Source organism: Genypterus blacodes, unplaced genomic scaffold (genome assembly GCF_046128005.1).
Source record: "Genypterus blacodes isolate CSIRO-AG114 ecotype Tasmania unplaced genomic scaffold, CSIRO-AGI_Gbla_v1 ptg000021l_1, whole genome shotgun sequence".
NCBI classification, from domain to species: Eukaryota; Metazoa; Chordata; class Actinopteri; order Ophidiiformes; family Ophidiidae; genus Genypterus; species Genypterus blacodes.
The window spans coordinates 5,609,068-5,628,369 of record NW_027466834.1 but is presented as its reverse complement, the minus strand read 5'-3'; the positions used below and the strand labels follow the sequence as shown (position 1 = coordinate 5,628,369).

General features: G+C 45.1%; 2 protein-coding genes across 3 annotated transcripts; one reads left to right on the top strand and one right to left on the bottom strand.

Annotated features, from left to right (window-relative positions):
- Positions 1 to 1,043: 1,043 nt before the first annotated feature.
- Positions 1,044 to 11,300, bottom strand: ppp6r2b (protein phosphatase 6, regulatory subunit 2b). Of its 2 annotated transcripts, none has more exons than XM_076142183.1 (25): positions 10,977 to 11,300; positions 10,283 to 10,444; positions 9,960 to 10,110; positions 9,758 to 9,856; positions 9,326 to 9,512; positions 9,018 to 9,155; positions 8,870 to 8,935; positions 8,649 to 8,761; positions 8,449 to 8,562; positions 8,237 to 8,357; positions 7,584 to 7,745; positions 7,257 to 7,493; positions 7,076 to 7,140; positions 6,875 to 6,990; positions 6,692 to 6,777; positions 6,501 to 6,578; positions 6,317 to 6,414; positions 6,169 to 6,226; positions 5,822 to 5,943; positions 5,549 to 5,724; positions 5,302 to 5,461; positions 5,128 to 5,207; positions 4,251 to 4,461; positions 3,275 to 3,439; positions 1,044 to 3,079 (listed from the first exon to the last, which is right to left on the bottom strand). In XM_076142183.1, exons 3-25 carry the CDS (start codon positions 10,085 to 10,087, stop codon positions 3,046 to 3,048), a joined length of 2,814 nt encoding a protein of 937 aa, XP_075998298.1. In that variant the 5' UTR covers positions 10,088 to 10,110; positions 10,283 to 10,444; positions 10,977 to 11,300; the 3' UTR covers positions 1,044 to 3,045. The 2 variants fall into 2 exon arrangements, with proteins under 2 accessions (XP_075998298.1, XP_075998299.1); XM_076142184.1 differs by having other exon boundaries at positions 3,269 to 3,439; positions 10,977 to 11,298.
- A 1,049-nt stretch (positions 11,301 to 12,349) lies between these two features.
- dnaja2b (DnaJ heat shock protein family (Hsp40) member A2b) lies at positions 12,350 to 18,482 on the top strand. The gene is made up of 9 exons (XM_076142278.1): positions 12,350 to 12,493; positions 14,246 to 14,305; positions 14,534 to 14,760; positions 14,853 to 14,933; positions 15,376 to 15,509; positions 15,629 to 15,825; positions 15,939 to 16,083; positions 16,569 to 16,696; positions 16,796 to 18,482. The coding sequence occupies exons 1-9, from the start codon at positions 12,416 to 12,418 to the stop codon at positions 16,982 to 16,984; spliced, it is 1,239 nt and encodes a 412-aa protein (XP_075998393.1). The 5' UTR covers positions 12,350 to 12,415; the 3' UTR covers positions 16,985 to 18,482.
- The last annotated feature ends 820 nt before the right edge of the window (positions 18,483 to 19,302 follow it).

Below are 19,302 nucleotides of genomic sequence, written 5' to 3'. Positions count from 1 at the left end.
CACAGGCTCCTCCTCTCTCAGCTCCAAGCGGACAGGCAGGTTTCGCCACAACACATTTAAAACTCAACTCCGCCTCTTCTCTACTCTACTCCACTCCTTCCCCTTCCTCCTCCTCCTCCTCTTCTTCTCTGCTGTACTACATGCTCACTTGCCTCGTGCACCACAAGGGAGGAAGGCAGATGCACATGACAAAGTAAAAGGTGGCCTTCATTTGTACAAGTTAAGAGAGGCGGAAAGGAGCGAGGAAGAGGTAGAGGGAGTGAGATTCAAACGTCACCTGTTAACTCTTTGAATGTGACGACAGCCAGGAAAGGAAGCACACACCCACAGTGAGCGAGCAAACAGCTATGTAATCAATACTAGAGGGGCACACGTTGGAATGCATCCCTCCGCCAAGGCCTCCAAATGTTGCTACGTTTCGTAATAAGATGACCTTTAACCCCTTTCCGCTGACAAACTTTTAATCTATCACATTAAGATCGAGAGATACTGAAAACACACGTGCTGGTGCTTGAGCACCACCAATCAGGTCGATTGAGCTGATTTTGTGGCAATTAAGACAAAATTGTAGGAGATACGGAAAAAAAACCTACAAACAACTCAAAATGGTGTAAAATCTTCTTGGGCACAAACGACTGTTGCCCTGATAAACACAAGGGATCCAGAAGAAAGACTTCAAACGTTAGAACTAAAACCTGAAAGTGGTTATTGTAGCGCCATCATCATCATCATCATCATCGAGTAAAGGAGACATATGGAAGCGGATACGTCTCCTCCCTGACAAATATCACTTTGTTTTCCCGTCTGCCTGAGGTTACATCATCTATACTGTGTGCACTGAGATGGTGTGACAGTTCTTCATCTTTAATCCTCAGTGTTTCCCTGCTGCCTGTGTGAGCAACATAATCCTCTGGCTCCCCTGCCCTCAAGATCAACATTAGCTCTTATACAGAGAAGATCCTGTTCCACGTCTGTGTGTGTGTGTGTGTGTGTGTGTTACGATAGGCCGCATCAGTGAGATAAACACACACGTACACACACTCTTAATATGGTCTTGACATATTTATTGGATTCATATTTAAATGTACAAGCTAAATTGACAACAGGTAACACGGGTTACTCTCTATATATGGAAAAACAAAAACACCAGCATCAGTCCAATTTGCAAGAGAAAAAAAAAAGAAGTTTTTACAACACAGCTGTCTCTCATTTCCCCCCCCCCCACACACACACACACACGCGCAGGTCAAATATAATAAGCTCTAATGTAAACAAACATATTTTGAAATGGTCTGGTTTAGATTTCAGTCAATGGAAAAGTGATTCCAACTTCCAGCACCCATCGTCTCCTGATGAAGAGTTTGGGGCACACGGACCTAAAGGTGAACGAGGGCTGAAAGGTGCAAACGGAAAACGGCACTTAAAGATGACGGTGTTGTACCTCAGTATGCATAAGATGTTATACCTTTAATACCTTTTCACACACACACACACACACACCACTCCCCCCCCCCCCCCCGCCCCCACACACACAGCTGCAGAATTTATTAGAACGCAAAATAATTAACTTTGGCAAAAACTATTCCAAAAAAATGAAAGAAACTGAATTCCAAAGTATCTACATGAATCGCTCATTCAAGTCAAACGTTCCCATCACATCGGTGGACTCCGGCAAACACCAACGTACAAGCGCTTCTTGGAAAAAAAGTGCTTTCTAAAGAATCATAAATAAAACACTGCGTCAGGCAAATGGGATTAAAGTGAACTCCTGCCCTGAGTAAGAGAGAGAGACGAGGAGAGAGATGAAGTACAGCGGCACGGCCCGGGGCTCAATAAATTAGGATAAATTATATGTGGAAGACATGTTGGGGACTACAGGCTCACCCACCCACACATGCACACACACACACACACACCAAAAATAGGAAGCATGTAGCAGAGGAACAGGAACTGACGCTGGCGTAGAAACCAAAACACAGACATCATTATTGCCTCATTTCCAACACATACATACATTACACACATCGCAACCTGCTAAACAACCACCTTGCCGTACGACTGGATTTATTCCAAAAATAGATATAATGTTTATATATACTGTTTACATTTAGAGTACGTTTACATATTACCGAGGATAGCCACGACCTAATACAGGTTCAAATGTCACAATATTACATTAAACAGCTCTGAGGGTGATATGAAACTTAATGCGCACATCACTGTCTTTTAGTGTGTGTGTGTGTTGTGTGTGTGTACAGTGTGCATAGCGTTCCTGTGCGTGTGTGCGTGTGTGTGTGCGTTACACAGGTGTGCTTTCTTTGTGTCCGTATATTTCTCCATTGAACCTGAGAATGCACTCCGTCCCTCAGACAGAGCTCAAACATACACACACACACACATACAAACACAGGTCTACACACGTACATAAAAACAAAACGCACACACACACACCTCTAAACCACACATATCTTCCAAAGGTTAGAGGAGGAGAAAGTGTGGCATGGATTGGTTTCGTAATTCAAATCTTATTCAAGTCGCCTGTGCTCCGTGAGATCAATACAAAGAAATGGATTCAAAGGAGAGAAAGAAAAACAAACACATTTTCACATTTGTACCGATGAATTTTCTACCTAGCGTGTACACACTGGAATACTCGGGAGGAAAGGAGTGCTTAGCGTCTTAGATCGTTTACTCTCAGCTGATTATGTGAGTATAAGTGAAAGTGTAAACAGTCAAGAGCCCAGAGAACAACAAACTGAAATGTTGGGATTAAACTGCCAAAGTCTGCTCAGAATCGCAATACATTTCCCAAATTACAAGGAAAATATTGTCACAATTTTGTTTTGGGAGTCGGAAGACACCAGAAGTATCTATTTACTTTGGGTTAGGGTTAGGGGTTCATGGACTCCAGGTTGTTGGGAGATCCCTTTGCTCGAGACAGAAAGAAAAAGGAGCCGGGGAGAAGGAGGGAAGGGGGCGTGGCTCAGTGATGGATGCACAGGTGAGTGAAGCGAGTGCGAGTGAGTGTGTGTGTGTTTGTGATGGTTAGGCCGGCCCGTTAGCGGAGGGCTGCGTCTCTCTGCAAGGCAACCACAAACAAAACATTAGAAGACAGAATTGGAAGTCAAATTCTTAAATCAGGTGGCTTCTTTAGTTTCTGCTGAAGTCCGGTTACGTTGTGTTAAGTGTGGCAGGCTGAGATCTCGAAGCTTAAATCATAAGTATGTGCAGGTACCGTGTGAAGTGGTTGTATATAACGTGTACATACGCTTACTGTGTGACTGCAGCTGACTGGTTAGGAGGACTGGCAGATGTTGTGCTGGGAGGGTCGCCTTGCTTCTTCCCTTTCTCGCCGTCTTTCTCGGTGCCTTTCCCCTTGTCTTTGTCTTTATCTTTGTCTTGGATGGAGAGTCCCTCTATCGGTACCTTGTCTGCATCACTGGAAAAAAAACAAGAAATCCAACTCTTACAAAAGAAGAAGCCAGGAAATTGTTCCCCTGAGAGTAAAACAGAAAGAGAACACGCTCCAGATTTCACTCTCTGCTCTCACTTTCATGCTCCTGCACGTCGGCCAATGTTTTGGTTTGTTAGCATGTTGTTGATTGTTAGCAGTCTCTCGTCATGGCATGCTCATCTCATACGCTGTTAGTACATGTGGGGTGCTCGGAAATAATACACACCAATGACTGATAACTTCCTCACTAGGAGAGAGAGTGTAAAGCCGATGAGCACATTTGGTTTTTGGACTTTGGTGCGTTTTGGGAGATATGTGGTCATTTTGGGGGGGGAACATGAGGTTAGTGCATCATTCGGTGGACGTCTGAGTTAAGCTTCTTCTGGATGACTGAATGATTCCTGCGCTGCGGTACAAACACACACACGCGGTAACACGGCATCCCGCTTGTGAGTGAAAAATGCAATGAGCCAACGGAAAAAACATTAATTGCGCTTCTCCGCCCTTCATCCAACGTTTAAGGGAAGCATTCCACACTCTAGTGCAAGAAGGACCACGAGCAACAACAACATACCGTCTGACTGCTGGTCTGAATACTCTGGAGTCGAGGGGGGAGACGAGACGGGAGGGACAGACGGAGAGACACATAACAGAGAATGGAGGAGAAACATTTTGGAGGGAAAGGAGGCCTCTATGTAAGCAGTTGAGAGACATGTGGACAGTAAAGTGAGAGAGGGACACAAGGGGTCGAAGGACGGTGAAGCAGCCGCCCCGTGCCTCCGTCGGCGGGCGTTACCTGGTGAAGACGGCCCTCTCGTTCTTGGCGTCCATGGTGAGCCGGATGGTCTCCTTGCCTGCGCCGGTGGTGATGGTCTCTGTGGTGACCGTCTCCGAGGACGTGGACTGCGTCTTGTCCTCTTCGTCATCGCTGCTCGAGCTGCTGGAGGAGGAGCTGTCCGACGCCACCAGCGGAGCCTTCCTCGCCACGCACACACTCCACACACACGCTGCGAGAGAGAGACAGAGAGGGAGAAAGAGAGAGACAAAGAGGGAGAAAGAGAGAGACAAAGAGGGAGAAAGAGAGAGACAAAGAGAGGGAGAAAGAGAGACAGAGAGGGAGAAAGAGAGAGACAAGAGGAAGAAAGAGAGACAAGAGGAAGAAAGAGAGAGACAAAGAGGAAGACAGAGAGAGACAAAGAGGGAGACAAAGAGAGGGAGAAAGAGAGGGAGAAAGAGAAAGACAGAGAGGGAGAAAGAGGGAGAAAGAGAGGGAGAAAGAGAGAGACAGAGGGGGAGAAAGAGAGAGACAGAGAGGGAGAAAGAGAGAGACAGAGAGGGAGAAAGAGAGAGACAGAAGGGGAGAAAGAGAGAGACAGAAGGGGAGAAAGAGAGACAGAGGGAGAAAGAGAGAGACAGAGGGAGAAAGAGATTTGAATTGATTTTTCTTCTGTTGCTTTTTTCTTCAGATTTTCAAATTCAAATCTAGATAAAGTCATTATAAACACAAACATCTCCTAAGATTCACCAAATTTGAGTTTTAATAGCCTGAGTGATGCATGTGTTTCACCGTGGAGTCTAATCATACATTCATGTCAGAAACAGACTGAATTATTCATGATGGTAAACAATTTCTAACAGCAAAACTTCCCAAAACAGCCATTAGAACAACTTACGGTTCTGGTTTGGTTTGGTTTTGTCCGACCCGCTGAGCTCAGAGTCGACCGGAGAGCTGCACCTGGGTCCTGTCTCTGAACTGAGGTACACACACACACAAGACCCAGACTTTAGGATGCTCTATTCACAGTTATTTAACATAACAACATACTTATAAGCACACCGAGACTCACCAGCAGAAAGGTTGGAAGTCGGTGAACTTGGCCCATCCTTTCTCCTCTGTCTCTGAGGTGGTGGCCGGCTGGGAAGCTGCAGCATCCCAGGCAGAGAAGCCTCCTCCAGCCGCAGGAGCCTTAGAGTTCACCTCCCCGAAGTCTGCGATCCAACCGGTGCCTGACGATCCATACAAACTCTGCATGAGACGAGCGCTCCGCGTAACGAAATGTACGCGGCGATGATACATCTGAACATCTATCTCACCCTGCGTCGTCTCAGTCGGGCCCAGGCTGGAGAAAGGATCCAGATCGTCTTTCGGCTCCCCGCCCTCCTCTGTATCTGGGTCCGCTGCCGATTCTGAAGCCTCGGCGGCGGAACCCGCTGTCCTGTCACAGGCCACGCTCGCTGCTTGGCTTTGGGACGGCTGAGACCCGCCGAACCTGCACACAAAACAAAACCGTCACCCGTCCCGTCATCAATCAACCGCCGCCACAAAATCATGTCAAACACTCACTGCCCCTACAGCTGAACACAAACCTGTTTCGAGATTTAGTTTGTGTTGCATAGTTGATCTCTTTCTCCTCCCAGATGTCCTCTTCGTCGTCATCGAAGGGTTGAATCCTCTCCTTGGAACACGCTTCAAACACAGCTGTGCTAGTCTGCAAACACCAGGAGGATCATTTCAACAGGTTTAAGTATGAGCAGTGTGTTTCTTCCTGCTTGGGTGTGACTGTCAGAATGTCACAAAGCAAAGACTAAGATTAATCCTGCACAGCCCAAAATAATAACAGGGACATATAACATTAGGGATTAGTGTGTGTGTGTGTGTGTGTGTGTGTGTGTGTGTGTGTGTGTATAAACCATACTGTCTGAAGCCAACTCACACTGTCCTGGCCTCCATCTATGTTGATGTTGATCTCTGCAATCCGGTCAAAAGTTGCGCTGCGACAACAACAACAACAAGAAGAGGATTCATCAGCATACAGACATGACATCACACTGCCACACAGGGAGGAAGATCAGTTTATTTACCCAATGCTGTCATCGTGATCAGTAAACTCCTCATCATTGAACCCAAACTGATCCACAAAGTTAGCCGTCATCTGCTGGATCTGGTAGTCGGAGAAGGCCTGGAGACACACACAGGGATTAGATAACTACACCTGATGCCAGAGGCTATTGATACGATGTGTGTACGCAGTGTTTGTGCGTGTACCTGTTGCAGTGTCAGTTCTTTGGGGAAGGGACTCTCCATGTCATCCTCAGAGGAAGGGCGAGGGTTTCCAGAGCCCACCTCAATGAAGAGAAACGGGACAGCTCAAATGTGGAAATGTAAAGATACGTGTGTGAAACAGAGATTGTGAGTAGCTACGATGTATAGTAATGTGTTTGTTTGTGTGTGTGTACCAGGTCGATGGTGTTTCTGCGATTGGTCTCTGCCAGGGTCTGGTCCACAAAGGTTTCCCAGCGCCCCCTGTAGTCATCTGGCAGCTCTGCAACAAAACACACACACACAAGCAACTGCTTTTAGAGAGCACTAAGGGTTCTTTACATATTCGGATATGTTTGAGTAGACGTGTCCACACACACCTGTGATGAGGTTACTGATGTGGGTGTGAACAGGGCCCTTCTCCAGGTTGTGGACCACTGTGTTGGCGATCCTGGTCAGATGTCCCATGTACCCTCTCCTCATGCCGCCCTCGGACCTGAAAACAAGACAAAATCACGTAGATGCTTAGTAAAAACCCTAAATTCTTTCTATTAACAAAACACAACTCCTCCTTTACTTACTGGATCTTATCATTCTCTGCCCAAGACTGCAGAATCCTCTTAACAAGCTGGCAGTGCTGAAACAACTTGGGAGAGACGGAGATTGTCAGAAATGTAACTCAGACACAGGAAAGCGAAGAGATGAGCGTAAACGTCAAACGGCGCTCGGGCCTCTGGCTTCAAACCCGAAGGGGACACCTACATGAGTCACCATCAGGTCGTGTGCAGACATCTCCGTGGCGACTGAAGGCTCGGAGCTTTCGGGCTGCTGAGACGAGGCCTCCTCTTGTGGGACTTCCTGCTGAGGCCTGAAGTTATCCTCACACATCAGGCCGGGCTGAAGTCTCATTTCGTGGGCACAGGGCCGGATGATGGCGGCGACGCACAGCTCCACTTGGAGGTGCAGGAAGTTGTTCCACGTGTACTTAAAGAACAAGTCCTACGAAAACGCATTCGTACATTATACACTTTGCAAAAACAGTATTAGTAGGAGTATTGACTGAGCGGGCGAGGCTGCGGAGCGTCTTACCAGCAGCAGGTCCATGGTATTGAGTCGGCAGAGTTCCTGTGCCACCACGGCGTGACTGGCTGAGCTGGTGTACAGGAGAGAGGCCACCAGTCTGGCTACATGCAGCCGTGTGTTCCCCAACGGCTCCTCCAGCATGCCCAGAGAGGTCAGCATGGGATTACGCTAAACACGCACAAAACAAAACACAGAGCCGTCCTTAAAGTGCACATAGAGAGCAAGGAGGCTTATGGGTAATAATGGTCTGGGGGGGGGGGTGTCATATAAAGGTGGGTGTGATGAATCAGAGGCGTAACCATTTCAATTTGACTCTTGGTTGCAAAACTTTAAGCGTTTCTACAGCAAAATTGTATATAAACTATGTATTACTATATGACTATGACATCATTTATTTCTTTTATAGTTCAAGAAATGCAAGAGCCCTATAACATAATACAATAAAATGTTATTTGCCATCCTTGCACTGCTTCACTAGGTTTGAAACATTTCTGGGTTTTATTCTGCTTTGTATTAAATAATCCATATGAGTCTAATCTCAGTATTACTAATATGTAGCAATGGTGCCGTATTGTCTCAGAACAGATGTGGTGACAGGTTGACAGATGGCATCCAGTAAAGTAGGGAGTGATGGGAGGGAATGATTGATGGTTGTGTACCTTGAGTGGCTGGAGAAGTAACTGGTGGAAGTGTGTGAGGTGCGGCTGAACGGCCAACAGAATGCTGCTGTTAACGGTGTAACTTCTCTCAAAGCCCTGAGCATCCATGACACCGTCCACCCTGTCACACACACACAGATGCAAACACACATAAAGACACAGCACATTGCAGACGGCACAGCTTCACCGCCGCTGCACACACAGACACTTACACAGGCCTCCTGATCTCCAGTAACGTGAGGAGGACTTGGATGCCGTTGACGATGCAGCTCTCTGTCCTCTCGCCCGAGAACATATTCTGCAGCAGCTGCTCCACACACTCCTGCCTGCAGAAACACAATGGAGTGTGTCGGGACAACTGCATCCTGTTAACGCAGAGCGCTAAGTGCGAGTGAGCCACTTTCTGACTTACGATTCCAGCGCAGTGAGCAGTGGGTCGGGCTCGGAGAGCTCTTGGAGCTGATTGGCCTGGTCTCTGCTCAGACGGATAATGTCACACAGAGTCTGAGATGCATTAGACTGCCGCTGGATAAATAAGAGAAGACAAAATCACGTAGATGAATAAATGTTGTCTTCCGGAGAAGCTGATCATGATGGAGTACTGAATAATAATACTAAAAATGTCATTCTTACTTCCTCATCTCTCTCTGGGTGAATGAGTTCTATGAGTCTCTGGGCGAGCTTTTCTTCATTCAGCCACTGTTAAGACAGAAAAGATGTTATCACGAGAGCACAAAATGTCACTGTGTGTGTTGTCTCGACTGCAAAATGTGTCCCGTACAGTAAGTGTCTCCAGGCGCAGGGGAACAGGTTCCACACAGCTGATAAGTCGCAGGAGAACATCCATCATAGCAGACGTATCGATATGCTTCAGGACCAAGGAAAGGAATCCCTCCTTGTGTCGCAGGAAACTGATCACCTAAACAATCCAGACAGCAATGGAAACACTATCACCATTATGTTTGGCAGCAAAAATGGATCAAGTACACAAGTAGAACAGTTGGCCTGGTGGGTGGAGGTGCTAGAAGAAAGTTCATGGGGGGGTCAAAGTGTGTTTTGTGTGTGTATGTGTGGGCCTGTGAGCGTTACCTGCTCAGTCTTCCGTGTAATAAGATTCCCAATGGTCTTGCTGAAGAAAGAAGCCAAGAGGGGGTTGAGGGGAGAAGGCTGCTCCAGGAAGGCGTACAAAGCCTCCAGCAGAGGCTCCTCATTCCCCAGCTTATCATTGATCACCCCCACATCACTTGTCAACAGCTCACACGCTATGTTGGAATACCTGCAAATAAAAATGAAACACAAACGGCAGTAAGTAATGTTAAAGCAACCGTATGCTGAAAGAAATCTGTGCTGACTTTCACAGCTCCTTCAATATACTGTCATTTTAAAAAGGTATTCAGTGGGTTTAGCTTTGATACACCTGAGCACTCTGTTAAAGCACGGACAAAATGGCAGGTATCCTATATAATATACTGTAGGACATCTTTACTGCATCACCACCGTGTTCTATAGGAGGGCACTTACTTAAAGCGCTTCGTCTCCTCAACACCAGAAGGGGGCTCTGTGGTGATCAGTCGGAGCAGCTCCTGCATGCAGTGGTCCTGGCACAGGAACAGAAGCAGTCTGCAAGCCAGGAATCAGGGGGAAGAAACACACACATGATTAGCTCTAGTGTGACAGCAGATGATTGATTGACAACTGGAGCGCATGAACGTTAAAGAAATACCTCCGGTTCTGAGCCTTGCACTCCTGCAGAACATCTTCCTCCTCCATGAGCTCAGTGAGCGTGACATCCTCTTTATCCAGCAGAGCCTCCAGGTGAGACGATGTGTGCAGGTCAAACTTCCAAAACATGGCTGCTGCTCATACACACACAGCTGATGGAGCAAAGAACACACACACACACAGCATAGTGATTACCGTGTTGGGTGTGGTCGGCATGTTGGACATATTGAACAAGTGCGTGTTTTCAGTGTGATGGACAATAATGACATACCTAAATGGATTGTGATTGTGTGTGTGTGTGTGTGTGTGTGTGTACGCTCTTACATGTGCAGTGAAATCCTCAGTCAGACCTTGTTAGGCTTAATGACACTGCATGGCTTGCACATCGATCAGCATCAGCAAATACACAAGGACACACACCCACTTCACTCATACTAACACCATACCACTGCAGACTCACACACACATACACCTTTCACCTTCAACCTGGCAGAAGAGAAGGAGAAGGGAGAAATATTATAGATAGATATCCAGAACAATTAAAATATTGCTGAATTGTAGCATCACTGCAGGGGAACAGTCAAGTCAGAGTGTGTGTGTGTGTGTGTGTGTAATATCAAATGAATTCTTTTGGCAGTCATTTGATAAACAGGTTCGGGCTCATTCTTTGCTTAGCCGTCGTCACTGGTTGGCTCGTGTTTCCTTTGACGTAGTGTATTCATATCTACACATTAGCATGTTTGACAAACAGGTGTCATTGAGCTCAGCCAGGTAACTTCATCAATCAAATCCTTTGCCCAGTAGCTAGCCGGAGCCTTTAGCTTCAAAACCAGCACACACACACTCGCTGACATTTGACGGGCAGACGGGCCTCCAGTCCCCGGCGCCCGGATAACCTCAGCTAACAACCACCCGGAGGGTCGGAGGGTTTACCGGGATATCACGATGCTAACACGTCTATCCGTCGCGTCCCCATCGTTAGCATAAGTGAATGCTGAGTTAGCTTATCTCCTCTTACCAGCCTTTACTGCGGTGACAGCGCGCGCCTGCTCGTCTGTTCCTCACACACACACGCACGCAGCTCGTAAAACCGACGCACGCCAGCAGCACCGTTTTACACGCAGACGTGTGTGTATGCTGTCATGGAGACGCCGCGCGAGCTCGTTTCTTCAAGCTTGGTAGTGAGATTAACATTGATACGGCATAAGGTTAACACTTCCTCCATGTTTGTTCTTCTCAGACGTCCGTGTCACCACAGTGACACCCCGTGGCTGTTCCGGGAAGCGGGTTGATCACCGCCGCCAAGGAGGTTCTGTTTTAATTCGTTTGTACGTATTTATTTATTTTTGTTTGTTTTGCAAAATAACTCGAAATGAACCGATTTCGTGACACTTGACGGGAAGGATCCGATCCACTTATTTATTTTTTAGCTCTATCTTTGTCATTTGTTTGTCTAATATTCGAAACTCAGATTGTGAGTTATTAGTAATAAATGATCTCTCATTCTACTGTATTCATGTTATTACAAGACCATTACAACTCTCTCTCTCTCTCTCTATCTCATCTTGACGTCATTACAGCTCCCTCTCGCCTCCCTCTCTATCTTATCTGTTAATTGTGACATAAACAGATAAGATAAGAGTTTTGACATTAATTGGGGAAAACCTTTAACAATTTCACCCTGACCTTTCATCTTCACTCATTTTCTCCAAACCTAAAACAAATCTAAAGGTACAACTCTACAGCCACAAACCCACCGCTTCTTCTGCCAAAATCAAACAAAGTGCCTCAAAATTCCCTCATTTCTTCTGGGGGCCAGGGCATAAGTTACAAAATTGAATGAATGAAAAATGAATAAATAAAAATGTTTATTATATACAGTAAACGCAATTAGCATTCGGCTTCACTAAAACATTTGGTTCAGAAATGAGGTTTGGTGTATTAGCAATTCTGGAGAAACTGTTGATTTCGACATTTTTCCCGAAATATTACGACTTTATAACCATTCAAAATAGAACTGTTTACTCGAACTGACTCCATTCACCTTTTGTTTTGTTCAAGGGTGACCCTAATACTCCGCATAGTTTTCACAAAAGGTGGCTTATATTCTTTCATGTACTAAAGAAACCAAGACATAATGTAGCAAAATATATAGAACTAAATTCAAACAAAACAAACGTAATTGAGTATATACAATATCATTTACACCGCTGATGAAATATTTTAAAATTATCATAAAAACGGGTTATTGCCCTTTAATATTAATAAATTATACAGACATATACGTTATACATTCTTACACTCTTAATAAATGTTAAATTTAAATCTAAATGTTTGTGGTGTGTAGCTCCGCGGGCTCTGACAGCTCGGACGTAGCCATCAGCCTGGATCTTGCGTCGGTTCCTCCACTCCGCTCAACCTCCGCAGAAGCTCTTTCTGTGCTAGCCGGTTAGCATCATGGCGAACGTTGTAGACACTAAACTATACGACATCCTCGGAGTTTCACCATCTGCTTCTGAAAACGAACTGAAAAAGGTACGAAAGCGCAGTTTGTTACGGTAACGATGGATCGCTGAAACGAGACTAGAAACAAGTCTAGAAACAAGCTAGTTGGCGTGCGCTAGTTTTACTGAACGCTAGCTAAAAACAGGCTTAGCAACAGCTTACAAGCTAGGTCCCGTGCTAGCACGCGAGCTAAGGTGTGTGTGTGTCAGCTGCTTCGCGGCACATCATTGTTAATTAGTCAACATCTAACTTTGTGTAGGTGAGGTGATCACAAGACAAAATGCCAGTCAGTTACAATCCAAACACTACATTGTAAAATACGGACTATGGTGGGCTAGCCTTCCTGCTATTTAGAAGTGAATGCTAGGATACAGTCCAGCAAATAGCCTATGCCAAAATCGTATTGTAAACAAGTATGGTGAGCTAAACGGCTCATTCAGAAGGAAATAAATCGGCTTGGTTACTATTTTAAGGTCATAAATGGAGCGAGGCCACGCCGCCATCACGACAAAGCGACCGTGGATTAACTTTAGTGAATTTAGTTAATGGGTAGTAAAGAACACATGCCTCTAAGTATTTTCTGGTCCATCGTTATTCCAGCGATCATCTACTGTTGAAACCCACCGGTCTATTTGGTAGCACGCAGCATCAAAACAGTTCAATAAAAGGGAATGTTTTTGTGCTGTTACTGGGCCATGTTTATGTTTATTTGTCTGAAGCTGTTCAATTATTTATCAGCTCTGCACCTTGGGAAAAAATGGGGAAATTTGAAGCTGCACGAATTGTCTACACACACACACACACACTATTTGTTGTGCACCTATGATGTCCATGGTGAACCAGTAGCACCCCTAAACATAAGACTAATGTTATTTTTACATTTGACCATAGGTTCAGTCTTTTAGGTCATAAACTCAATGCAAATGGAGTCGTTTGACGTTGACAGCGTGCTTTGCAGTTGCAGCACATTCCACTTAGATGGCTCTCTCCATCTCATGCCACTACAGAGGTCTAACTAATAACATTAACACAGTGACTTCTGGAGTGGCGCAGGTACCCTGACTTCACACACCAGCTCTATTTTCCCTAATTAAAGTGCCTGAGCTTTAGATTCAGTCAGTGCTGAGCAGCACAGTCGGTAGAGCTGCAGGCATTTTTTCTTCTTCACCTGCTTCACACTGAATTGCTGATCGTTAAGGTGCAGTTTAGACATACTTTCTATTCGCGAGAAGATCAAATACACATTCCTCCTCTTGTACATCAAGTCTATGAGTTGGCTTACCTGCTTTAAATGACAGAAGATACAGGGAAGATGCTAGAAATTGTGATTGGCCAGACTATCAGCATTAGTCAAGGGTTAAAGTTATGCTTCCAGGTGGGTTAGTCTTTAGGATAAGAGTTAGATTTTGTGTAACTCAACCCTACTGGCTCAAGAGTTTGTTTAGTCAGGGGACCAGTGCCAGTTCAGGAGCCATAACCTCATATTAATAGTCGTTGCTATTCATTTAGGAGTCTCCGGGCTCTGGCGGTGTGTATGCTGACTCACCCCTAGTACATCAGAATAGAACAAAGTCATTGTTAACAGTGTTATGTTCACAGTTCACACAAAAGAGAATTTTGTGCATCTGGGATGTCAAAGGCAATATGGGATTGTTGGGTTTCTTGCTGAGCTGCAAGTTAGGCAGTAGGATTGTAAGTTATTGCAGTCTAACTAACCTAATGAGGGTTAGTAATTTGCCTTTATCACCATCTGTAATGGTCTTTCCAATGGCTTTATTGCAGGCATACCGTAAACTGGCCAAAGAGTACCATCCTGACAAGAACCCAGATGCTGGAGACAAGGTAAGATGTGCCAAAACACGTCCTCTTAACAACTCTACTGCACTGCACTCTGCAATAGCTGCTCATATGCCTCACATTTGGGACAAGGAAACGATTATATTTCGTTATTTTGTCACGAACTGACAGCCCAGCAGCTGTACTCAACTAAAATAACTAGCCAATCCTCATTGTTGTGATGTTTCTTTGGTGCCCTATGATGTTTCTGACTGGTTTTTCATGCTTTTCCAGTTTAAAGAGATCAGCTTTGCCTACGAGGTTCTGACAAATCCGGAGAAGAAAGACCTTTACGACCGCTATGGAGAGCAGGGGCTACGAGAGGGCGGCGGAGGGGGGCCTGGCATGGACGATATTTTCTCTCACATCTTTGGGGGAGGACTCTTTGGGTTCATGGGGGGACAGGGCAGAGGTCGCAACGGAGGCAGGAGGAGAGGAGAGGATATGGTTCACCCTCTGAAGTACGTGTGTTTTGCTTTGACACAATACGATTGTGTCAGCAGGTCGTTCAAACACAATGTGTCATCTCATCTCTTCTGCCCCCCCTATACAGAGTATCTCTCGAAGACCTCTACAATGGAAAAACCACCAAACTACAGCTCAGTAAGAATGTTCTTTGTGGTGCCTGCAATGGGTAAGTTTAACAATAAACAAGCACATTGATCTCTATTCTTAATGTTCAGATACACACTGGTATATAATGGCACATGTTATGATGTGCATAGACAAGAATTGCTGTTATTAATGCATTATCATGTAAAATGGATAGGTGATGTGCACGTCCAATCCAATTAGGGACACGATGCAGCCAAGAGCAAAAATCTGTGTCATGCAGTGGAAAAAAAGTGGTCGTCTGCAAACTGAATTTTGTGAGCACCTAAGTAATTATAGCAAACTTCACCATCTGCAAGGTCTTTGTTGTTAAGCTTTTCTTTTCTTTTTTAATGATGCCTCACTGTCACTCCATGGTATTTGCCTCAAAAAGATATTTGGCGAAGAGTTGCTTATATACGATAGTTCTTAAAGTCCGATGTGTAGACTTCCTATGTTTTTGACACTTCTTTCTACCTTTTTAGTCAAGGGGGTAAAGCAGGAGCAGTGCAGAAGTGTGTTGCCTGCAGAGGGCGAGGTATGAGAATCATGATCAGACAGCTGGCCCCTGGCATGGTCCAACAGATGCAGTCAGTCTGCACAGACTGCAATGGAGAAGGTAAATGATGTACATACTGTATGTATATATGCAATAAATGTGACTATTTTTGTGAAAACATTTACAGTCAATTGCAGCAGCACTGAAATTGCACTCTGTGTGTGTATGTGTGTGTCTAGGGGAGGTGATCAATGAGAAGGACCGCTGTAAAAAGTGCGAGGGCCACAAGGTGTGTAAAGAGACAAAGCTTCTGGAGGTGCATGTGGACAAAGGCATGAAACACGGACAGAAGATCACTTTTTCTGGGGAAGCTGACCAAGCACCAGGAGTTGAACCAGGCGATATAGTCCTGGTACTGCAGGAAAAAGAACATGAGGTAAACAACACATTTACACTAGATGACACTTTTGTTTCTGTATGGTTTCTCACAGTGTATGAAATGGCTTGAAGATAAGGCCGCACAAAATTTGTAACTGTATTCTTAATCAGGAATTCCGCCGGGATGGCAGCGACCTTCACATGGTCCAGCGCATTGGCCTGGTGGAGGCCCTCTGTGGGTTCCAGATGACTGTGGCACACCTTGACGGGCGCCAGTTGCTTGTTAGGTACCCACCTGGCAAAGTCATCGAGCCAGGTAAACTTCTCCCCGCACTGTTTGAATAACTGTCCGGTTTCTGGTCTGTGACCTTAAGGAGATGTGCCGTTTCACTTAGCACTACATCTCACTGTACTGGGCTGGTGCACACCTTGGGGTTGGGCTCACAGTTTCAGAAAGAGAGTCTATGCACCGAACACTAGATGGCACCAAAAAGCCCAATGCATCATGCAGAGATAGTGAAGAGAAATTATTAAGATTGTTTATTGCATATTCTAGTTTCTTGCGCTCAAGAGATACAAAAAAGATGATGATTTCACCCCTTCCGTTACCAAACCCCCACATAACTGCATTTTGAATCTTCCTTGCAACACAGCAAACAAACATTAACCACTTTAATTGCAGGACTTTTAATAGCATTTCACTTAACGGACATGTTATGTCACAGTATAGTAAATACAGTAGATGTTGATGAAGCTGTATCATATCATGTTTTACACCCTTATGTGTGTGCTGTGTTGCAGGCTCTATTCGAATGGTGAAGGGAGAAGGAATGCCTCAGTATAGAAACCCCTTTGAAAAGGGAGACCTTTACGTCAAGTTTGATGTCCAGTTCCCCGACAACAACTGGATTAGCCCTGAAAAACTGAATGTGAGTAGCAGATGTAAAAGATACAAATGTCCACGTTGTATCTGAAGCTAGCTGAAATGATCACGGTGCCATGTATTTATGTGTTTGTATTCATTTCAGGAGCTCGAGTGCCTGCTGCCCGCCCGTGCAGAGGATCCTGTTATCTCAGCAGATGCCGAGGAAGTTGACTTGACAGATTTCGATAAGAGTCAAGGCTCAGGAGGTGGAGCCAGGAGAGAGGCCTACAATGATAGCTCTGATGAGGAGGGGGGCCATCATGGCCCAGGGGTGCAGTGTGCACACCAATAGAGACTCATGCTTAAAGACAGGCACACACAGAAAAGCATAAATTCATACAATACATCCCTCCAATCCCATTACTAATATCAGGCAGCATTTGATGCAGGCCCATTTACATTTCCCTCCAACATGCGCACATACACATAAACCCGCCCTCCCCACTTCCATGGTGCCCATATGTTACAGAGGGACTCGACATGTGATGACCATTTTGTGTTTATGGACAGTAGTGCTCATCCAAGCCTCCAGTAAGAAGGAGATCCTATTCTCAGAGGTTTTACTGACAGATCTTCACGTGAGCCTCCTCATATCTTCGACTTTTACCTTCCACTGTGGGAAACACCAGTCTAGTGTATAAAAAAAAAAATACAAATATTGTTGACTTAACTCGTATAAGGTGTAGTTTATTCTGTCTCACACAAGCGCATGCTGCTTCTCGCTGAAGATCTCGCACATCTAGATCCATGGTTCAGATGTTAGGACACTGATGAAAGATATGACACCACAATATGTTACTCCCATTAAAGTTCCCTGCAATTTTAAGAGCTGGTAACTCTGGCCCCAGTGTTTCCTCTACACGGCCTCTAAGCTAAACTTGCTCATATTTCAAAAATAGGGGACATCTTTGTTTTTCGCCTGTCCCCAGCTGTTGTATTGCTAGAATATAAAAGCCCTGAGAATAGCATCTCTCAGCCAGGCAATGTTTTCCTAGTTTGAAAATTTAAGCTTTTTTGTCTTTGTTGGTTTGAATGTTGTTTTTAATGTTCAAGACCACAGAGCTTGAACTGCAATCGTGCACTCTTGGTCGGAGTCAAAGACACATCTTTGTGCTTGTACGTGTGTAATTCAGTGGCTCGGTGTGTGGGAGCTACTGTGGAATGTTCTGATTTATTAGGCTGATAGCTATTCCTGCTTTATGTTGGACTGCAGTGTGAGTAGACACTATTTAAAGTCAATCAAAAAAAAAGGAATGTTTATTTGTTGAGACTCTCTCCTGCCTAGACGGCCCTTGTGCCCTGTACTCACGGGGACTAAAATGGTCCTTCCTCTCTAGCAGGCATATCACTGGCCCACACCATCCCCCTGTATTATATTGTATATCCCCCATAGTAGAGTTGTTATCCAAATGTCCCATCGGCATGTCACAATATTCTCCCGCCCCATAGACCTGTAAAAAACCAGCTGCGGTGCATCGATGCATTCATTCAAGTCTACAGCGGCGTCCGTCATCGTCACAACAATATTTCCTACATGAATGAGTAAAGGCCAGTCGCGCAGATACACAATATTTCTTGATAAGTGGAGTTGGTGGAACCTCTGTAGACTGTTAACATGCACCTGTGCGTGCTTGTGTGTGTGTAATTTAGAACACAAGGAATTATGTATACACAACTACAGGGGTCATTGATTTAAAAGGAAAAAAAGGAAAAAAAAAAGAAGACATTATTGTTGATGCCTATGTTTGTCAAATTAATTAAACTGTATATTAAACGGTCACCATAAGTTTGATGATTGTCATATTTCACATGCACAATTACAGACACATTTATATCTGTGTAATCTGAATGAACACTTACAATAAGGAGGGTGAAATATGGACACAACACGGGAGTTAGAGCTGCTGTTGTGTCAGTCTGCTTCGTCTTCAGTCTCTCTGCTGGACATGGCGACAGGACCCAGCAGCTCCTTGAACCCTGCAGTGTTCCTAAACGATCATAACGAAGAACGGAGGAAGGAGATTGATGTAGTCTGTTTGTCTCTTGCCTACCTCAAGGTGCAGCACCTTTACCTGTCTCGCCTGGATTGCATGATGTATGAGCGCTCTCTCCTCAGCTGATCCAGTCGCTCTCTGACTACTGTCTTCTGCTGGCTCTTGTCCTCCTGGAAATCATGCACACACACAAACAGAAACTATAGATTTGTACAATTCAGCATGTACAGTATGTGCGCAGTTCTATTATACCTGTGGTAGGTCGTGTGTGAGTTGATGTAATCTGTCCGTGTCAGTCAAACCGAGCAGGTCTTCCTCTGCCTTTCTGTTTTGGACGATTGACAGACGCTCCTGAACCTAAAGGAGTTTAGATGCAGCTGTCACCATCTGAGATTTACTCTTTGTCTACAGATCTGATATTGTACACACACAAATACATAAATAACATTGTAATGACTCCAGTGACAGATCAATACCATTCTCTCCATCCCTCACCCTCAGTAGTTGTCTCTCTCTGTCTCTCTGGTGTCTCTCTTCCACTTTCCTTTGCATGTCCACCAGGTTGCGCATCGTCTCTTCTCTCTCCATTACCGAAACTGATTGCTCTCGCTCTATA

Coding starts and splice junctions, on each gene's coding strand:
- ppp6r2b (XM_076142183.1), bottom strand. CDS start 10,087: ATGTTTTGGAAGTTTGACCTGCACACATCGTCTCACCTGGAGGCTCTG. Junction 5,944..6,168: donor TAGATGGAGGCCAGGACAGT/GTGAGTTGGCTT, acceptor TGGTGTTTGCAG/ACTAGCACAGCTGTGTTTGA. Junction 4,462..5,127: donor AACCAAACCAAACCAGAACC/GTAAGTTGTTCT, acceptor TCTCTCTCGCAG/CGTGTGTGTGGAGTGTGTGC.
- dnaja2b (XM_076142278.1), top strand. CDS start 12,416: ATGGCGAACGTTGTAGACACTAAACTATACGACATCCTCGGAGTTTCA. Junction 12,494..14,245: donor CTGAAAACGAACTGAAAAAG/GTACGAAAGCGC, acceptor GCTTTATTGCAG/GCATACCGTAAACTGGCCAA. Junction 15,510..15,628: donor CACAGACTGCAATGGAGAAG/GTAAATGATGTA, acceptor GTGTGTGTCTAG/GGGAGGTGATCAATGAGAAG.